General features: G+C 33.8%; 1 protein-coding gene across 2 annotated transcripts; it reads left to right on the forward strand.

The window, feature by feature from the left end:
* The first annotated feature begins 209 nt into the window (after positions 1-209).
* On the forward strand, positions 210-6,162 carry LOC111276004 (E3 ubiquitin-protein ligase DA2L-like). 2 transcript variants are annotated; one of them, XM_022861701.2, is made up of 8 exons: positions 210-645; positions 868-919; positions 1,003-1,048; positions 1,148-1,229; positions 1,334-1,478; positions 1,587-1,677; positions 2,567-2,633; positions 5,341-6,162. In XM_022861701.2, the coding sequence occupies exons 1-8, from the start codon at positions 454-456 to the stop codon at positions 5,926-5,928; spliced, it is 1,263 nt and encodes a 420-aa protein (XP_022717436.1). In that variant the 5' UTR covers positions 210-453; the 3' UTR covers positions 5,929-6,162. The 2 variants fall into 2 exon arrangements, with proteins under 2 accessions (XP_022717436.1, XP_022717435.1); XM_022861700.2 differs by having other exon boundaries at positions 319-645; positions 1,003-1,060.
* The last annotated feature ends 1,516 nt before the right edge of the window (positions 6,163-7,678 follow it).

Consider the following 7,678-nt stretch of genomic DNA (forward strand, 5'->3'; position numbering starts at 1 on the left):
AACTCAAATTTAATTATATAATTATCCGATTATCATAATATATAAAGTTATTATTTATAAATTTTAAAATGTCATTTTGAGTAAACAAACAATTTAAGTATTAAATAATAGTATTACACTTATATTAATTTGATAAATTTTTAATTATAACATAATAAATATATAATAATATTTGTGAAATTAAAAACTTTTTTTATCCAATAAAAAATGTTATTCATTTTCTCATTTTGTTTGTCTTTTATCTAAAAGTTTCCGTCCAAACGACGGAAAGAAATCAAAACATTAAAAAAAAAAAAATCAAAGAAAATGATAATATAGACAAACAAATTGGAAAAAAAATCTCTTTTTCTGAAAAAATGTTCTGATTGTGTTTACTTCTCTATTTTGGTTGGTTTTGATTTTGGAGAAGAAGAAGAAGAGCGATTTTGGGAAGACAAATTTGAGATTTTTTTTATGGGTAATAAGTTGGGAAGGGGAAGGCAAGTGTTGGACGAGAGGTATACGCGCCCACAGGGGTTGTATGTTCATAAAGATGTGGATATCAAGAAGCTAAGAAAGCTGATACTTGAATCGAAGCTTGCTCCATGTTATCCTGGCGATGAAGATTGCTGTTGTGATCTTGAAGAATGTCCAATTTGCTTTTTGGTTTGTAATCTCATTTCTGTGCCTTTCTTGTATAAATTTCATACTCTTTCATCCTTTTGCTTTATCGATCACTGCATATTTGGATGCCTTCTTCGTTCACTGGTTTACTGGTTTTTTGTTGAATGTTACTTCATGTGTAATGATCTTTTGAATTAGTTGTGGTTGAATATAGTACCTTCTGATTACCTCAATGTGAATTCCCTTTTTCCCATTGTATTTTAGTGTTACCCAAGTCTCAACAGATCAAGATGTTGCATGAAAAGTATTTGCACAGGTAAACTATATGTGAATTTTTCTGGCTGATACTTACTAATATCACCAGTTGCATGAAATTTTGACACATTTGGTTTGCACCAGAGTGTTTTTTGCAGATGAAGAATCGGAATTCTACCCGTCCTACCCAGTATCCTTCACAGTGATGAAATTGACTGTACAACTTTTCAATTTTGATTTGTTGTCTATGTAATTGTATTCCAATGTTTGCATTCCTTGACATTTTTAGGTGTCCTTTCTGTAAAACCTCAAACTATGCTGTGGAGTATCGAGGTGTGAAGACAAAGGAGGAAAAAGGGATCGAGCAAATTGTAAGTTCACTCCCTCTTTCTGAAACAAAAAGGTTGTAAAGCTTCTGATTTTAACTAGATAGAAAATGAATTCAATATTCGTTTATGCTATTTAAATTTTTCAGGAAGAACAACGTGTCTTAGAAGCACAAATTAGAATGAGGCAGCAGGAACTTCAAGATGATGAAAGGAGAATGCAGGAAAGACAAGAATTGAGTTCTTCAAGCTCCGGTGTTTCACCAGGGGAAGTTCAATGCAGTTCTGTTGCAGGTATCAATTTATTGTGATTTTTCATTTCTTCTTATTTATTGATTCTTCATTTCCTTTGACATTTTTCTATCTTGAGGAGTTTTCCCTTATATTCTCTTTTATTTGCAGCTCGATCCTCTGATGAGGAGGAAATAGTTTCTTCTCAAGATTCACAGGCTGGCTCAATGATTAGACAACCCTCGCATCCTAGGACAAACAGGTAGGAAGGGTTTTGCTTTTCATCCTCGATAGTATTTGCAGTTCATATCTAATGAGAAAAAAAAAAGGTGCATAGAGCATAGTTGCTAGTTGGTATCCGTGTTAAATTGTCTAATTTGTATTAAAATCTCAAAATTCATGTCATAAGATTGGTCTTAGTTATTAGAACATGTGATTTAATGGACAATACTCATGTCATGAGAGGAAGTTCAAAGAGGATATGGACTGAAACTATAAAAGAGACCTTAATTTTACTAAGATTACTGAGAATCTCGTTGTAATTACAGTGGCATATGTGATCCATATATCTGAGACTTATTTGTTTATTTTTGTTGTTGTACCTTTTTCTTTTTGGGAAGGAGGAAGAAAATCTGCTCATCTATCTTAGATGGCGCAAAGTGGTTAGCGGATGCACTGGACTTTCTTGACTTTTTGCAAAGAATGATACAATCCTTCTTAGTTGGTTCTGAAAGTTCTATTATCTACAAAATAATTATAGTACATAGCAGTGAACCTCTACTTTTCTTTTTGAATGTGAAAGAATGGAGTCTGGTCAGTGGATGTAACAACCGCTTCTGTTGGGGCAAAAGAATGATGCCAACCATTCATAGTTTGTTAATTACAATCCTGTTTTCTATGAAAGAGTTATGGCATAGAGAAAGTAATTAAAAAAGAAAGATATCATGTTTGGTGCATTTTATTGGGGTGAACTTCTGTCTTATTTGCTTTTGAATGAAAAGGATGAGACAATATTTTGTTTTCCACTGCACAAGTACCTACTCTCTCTCTCTCTCAGGCCTAAACGAGGTTATACATTGTTGATTTTATGTTCCAGAAAAATTGTGATTGGATCTTGTTTCACTATCTTGTTTCAAATGCTTAAATTGCAGGGATGATGAGTTGGACCTAGATCTTGAGGAAATAATGGTCACGGAAGCAATTTTGCGGTCAATTCAGGTATGAAACTAATTGCAGAATTTAAGCATTGAGCAGATATAGGGAAACTCATACTCGTCAGTTCAAGTAAAGCATGCTTTTTACTATTGCTATTCTTTCATTGAAAGTTTTTTTTTTTTTTTTAGTTGTTAAAGAAAGAGGCTATTTTTCACATATTAATATGTTTGATCTTTTTAATGGTGTTTACATAATTGTGCTGTGGGAAGATGTACTTGAATAGCCCAACTAAATAACTCATAATGGTGAATAATCTGTAAACTTCCATCTTGACAGAAGCCAAAGGCGTTGTATTTGATTTGAACTTCAATAAATCCATGTACTTTTATGAGGATAAACTAGATTGAACATAGTTGTCTTGGCTAAGCTTAGAGCATCAGATAGGTGTGTGCATATATATTATTTTCCTGAGAGGATTATAGGATGATGTCAGAAATAATCTTAAATTTTAGCATCTAATTTATGAAAGAAAGGTTCTTAATGGAAGTTCTTTTTGAAATTTGTATTTTCTCTTTGGCAGTCCTGGTAAGAGCATGAACCTTTTGAGATCCAGCTCTGTTCAAATTTGAAATCTCATGAGATTGTTTTACTTAGAAGGGTAAAGTAACTCTTGAAGTCCCCATCTTATTTGTGGGCCTAGTCAATGTTGAAATAGAAACACTGCAGATCATACCACTTTAATCGATCCACATAACCCTTCTGTGAGCTATAATTCTGTGTAATTTAATATATCCTGTGGTAAGGTTCTTATTAGTTGATCTTGGTTGGTCTTCAAACTATATGCAAAATCACTATTGTAAAGTAAGCCAGTAATAAAAATTTTTAGTTGATAGGTAGGGGGTTAGGGGGTTTTCTGTGGCTGTTAGTGGACCTGGGCTTGGCAGACTAGTCTATCTGTTTAAGTTTACTTGGTTATCAATTTATCATCTGACTCATAAAGTATTATCATTCTACTTTTGTTATTCTTTTTCTTATAAGTTACAATGGTATCATTAGTAGACTAAGGAATGTGTGCTATTTTGAAAAGCAAAGTAATAATTTTATGTACATAGGAGGAAGATGTCTATCTGTATGTTTTTTGCAAGGAAGTTGGGGTTGCATTTATGAAAATTTATCATACAAATGTTCCATGTGAATCCAGTGCGCTTCAATTACTAGCATTGTGTTTCACAATGGCAGTTGTGGGGAAATATTTTTTCAAACTCTTCCAGCATTCTTTACTTTGTGTATCTCTGTTATAAGTTTCGGTACCGGTAGGCAGGCCTTTTGGTAGAAATTTATACTAATGATTCTTTTTGCACAATATAGCTGGCACACCTGGACAATATTATGTTTTAGGATTAGTTTTATTTTTACCTTGATATACTGGTATATTTTCTTGGAAGACTTGTAAGTTGACTGGCTTAGCATATACCGTTGCTATTCTTTCCTTATTAGTTGTTTGCAATGAGTGGCTGACAAGTTTCTTTCTGATTTTGCCTCATTGTAGCCTTAGAAACAAATAGTCTCAAATTGGCATTACTTATCAAATATCAGTTTGCCAAGAATAAATCACTCATCAATTTGCTGTTCAAAGCCTTCATCTTCAGCAACTAATTGTATTAATTTGCTTATTTTGGTTCTTATTTCATTTACTTTTTCCTGTCCCTTGATCAAGGAGTTATATTAGGCATAAAGATGACAATTTGAAGTATATTTTGGTACAGATAAATGTTGCAAACACATTAAGAAGGCATTTTTGACGTTTGCTTTGAGTTGTTTATGATTTCGCCCTTATTCATAAAATTACTTTGTGGTTGACTCAGATGCATACTCTAGAAAAATACACTCAGAAAAGAGAAACATCTTGATTGTTTATCCCTGTCATATCAGATGCATTCAAAAGTAGTGTGTAGTTGATGTTAGCTGATTGTTGGTTTAGAGAAGTTTTGTTGATCAAGGCCCTTATTATTATTTTTTTGTTTAAAATATAAATTAGTAGCAGACCTTTTTGGGATTGTTTTCATTCAAAAATTCTAGTTTCCCAATGGCTAATATTAGCACAAGTTGAAAGGTATTTTCCGGGTGGAATAAATGAACTTTTCTCAGATATGGAGATTGTTAATGATGTCTAGATGGTTTACTCAATTTGTGTTTGGAAATCCTTGCTGTTGCTCAATTTGATAGCTCCATTTGTAGTCTCGCTAAAATGTTGAATTTCCAATTCCTCATAATTTGTTTGTTTTGTTTTTGGAGAGGTCCATCATTTAAGTTCTGAATTCAAGGTACTACCTGCTATAAATTGCTTTGAGATTTCCCGTCTGGTATTGCTCTTTGATTTTATGTGCCGATATTTGTTCTTTGGTGTTCTAGTTTGCAGACCTAAATAAGTTCCTTGTCTCTCTCATCCACGATGTATTGCCTATAGTTATTAGGTTAGACACTGATTTTACTTTGAGATGATAGACAGAAAACTTTGTTATTCTTACAGCACCTAGGTATCTATTGCACTAGCATGTGCCTTGGATGGTAAGAATTTCATGTGCATTGAGTTAACCGGAAAAGAAAAAATGAGGAAAGCTTGTAACTTACTTTAATTGTAAATTTTTTTATCATCATCTTGATATTGTATAGAATCTCCATTTTACCTAGCTATATTACATATGGACTTTATTTGATCTCATTTTCATGAATTTGGTCCATCTGACTGTTGATTCTTTGACTGTTACAGGACAACAGCAGACAGAGAAATTCTAACTTTGTAGATGCTGCTTCTTCAGTACAATATGTTTCAGGAGATCGCTATATCTCACCAGTTGTGGCCACAATGTCTGGTTCATCATCATCTCCTTCTGGAGGTCTTGCTTGTGCAATAGCTGCCTTTGCTGAGCATCAGCAGATGAGTGTAGAATCTTCTCTCAACCATGATGGAAATATGCCAGCATTTGATATGCTTCCTAGCAGCAGCAGGCTTTATAATAGGTTGGACCAAGTTTCTGAGAACTATCCTCCTGCTGAGAGTCCGGTTGACATGCAAGCTGATGGTGGGATGACATCAGCAAGAGATGAAGGGGAATGGGGCATAGATCATGGATCAGAGGCAGCTGAAGCAGGAACTAGTTCCAGAAGCTCTGATGTGACAGAAGATGCTGGTGGGATCTCTGCAATACCACAACCAGATGAAATTAGGGGCAGCTTTCATAATGCCCTTGGACCCATTGTTCCAGAGAGTTATGAGGAGCAGATGATGCTGGCTATGGCTGTATCTCTTGCTGAATTTAGAGCTATGACAAGTGGCCCTGGAGTTTCATGGCAATAGTTTTATGGCCAAGCTACCAGTGATCATCTTTCTCAAACAGATGATGCTGGCCGTGTTTGCTAGCTAGCTGAGTCTGGAGCCAGGACAAAGTGCCTGAGTAGCTCCATGCAACTGTTTTAAAGGTCAAGGTAGTGATGATCCTTTCTCTTCCTCACACTTCTATCACTACATATATAGATGTTAAAAAAAGTAAACCAATTATTCTAGCAAATGAAAGGATTTTTGTTTGTCCTATTCATAATGTTTTGATCCCCTTTGCTAGATTGATTTCATTTGTTAGCATGTTCATATCCTAGAAACAAATCATATTATAATGCTTCGTTTAGTACTATTATTTAGCTTGCATGTGTTAAATGAAAAGAAGCCTTTGTAAAAATGAAGTTCTTGGCGGCTACAGGTGAAAAAAAGAAATTAATTAAAGAGTCTTCTACAGATACTGTGGTAAATGCAGTCTTACCTTTGGTATATGATGTAAGCCATCATTCTCTCGGTTGCCGGAACTGTTTAAATCACAAGCCTATTAAGGGCAAATTTGGTTGTTAAAGGTTTTCGAGTCCTATCTGCCCTGGTGTCACACAATCCATGAACCCTGAATGGATGAAATACCTTTGTCAACTAACCTATGCTTCATTGAATGCCTAGTTTGAGCCGTGTTTGCTTGCCTTTAATGCCTAGGTCGCGAAAGAGGGAAAAACCCCTCACATCATTTATTTCCTCTATGCAATATGCAGACTTTGAATGACAATTTGCATGTTGAGGATGAAGCTTGTTCAAAGTTTTAGTTGCATGCAAAGTTTTAGAATTATAGTTTTAAGGTTGTGCTTGATTTGATCAGAAGGATGAAAAGCTTATGATGCACTAGCTCCGCTATTGCTCAGCTGATTAAATTGTTGTACATTTTTCTTTCTTTCCCTCGTTCTTCATATCGGAATCAAATCGTTTCATTTGCTCATTGGTGAAGGAAGGGATGAAATTTATAAATATTTTTCATTTCCTTTTTTTTTTCCCAAGATAAAGCTGTAAAAAGGATACATGATACAAGTGAAATTCTGCTTCTTCCCTCAATGAGAAAGAAACATCATCTACTTTCTCAAAATTCAGGCACATTGAAGTCCATGGAAAAATTCAACCTCTTTTCTGAACATTAGGATCCACCATCTTTTTGCATGTGATGCCACCAGCAGCAAGGTCTCGCATTTAGTATCAATTGTTTTTGGATTTGGGGAAGAATAATCAAAAGTGATTCGAATCCAATTCTTTAAATAAGATAATAGTTACACCTAGTATAAATAATATATTAGTACTCACAAATTACTTGAGTTTGATTCCAATAAAATTTAAATTCGATTCGATTGTTATCGAGTTGAGTTCGAGCTTAAGTTGTTTGACTTATCGATCGAGTTAAACTCAAATATTTTTATATCCAGTTTGAGTTACTCGTAAGTTTAATTGAGTTTTTATATTTTAATATATTTTAATTGATAAAATATTTTGAATTCAAGTTCGAACTTGAACACAAATAATCAAAATTTTGTTGGATATAAGAATTAAATTTATTTTTATATGTTAATCGAATATAATCAAGTGAGTTTGAGTAGTTCAATTTTTATTTTGAGTTGAGTTTGAATTAAAAAAAATTAAACTCGATCGAATTCGAGCAGAATTTTGAACTTTAAATTTAAAATTGAGATCGAACTTGATACTGTATCAATTCAAACTTGATCAATTACATTTCTAATTACACTTATTA

Source organism: Durio zibethinus, chromosome 25 (genome assembly GCF_047325235.1).
Source record: "Durio zibethinus cultivar Kanyao isolate XHJ-2024 chromosome 25, ASM4732523v1, whole genome shotgun sequence".
NCBI lineage: Eukaryota > Viridiplantae > Streptophyta > Magnoliopsida > Malvales > Malvaceae > Durio > Durio zibethinus.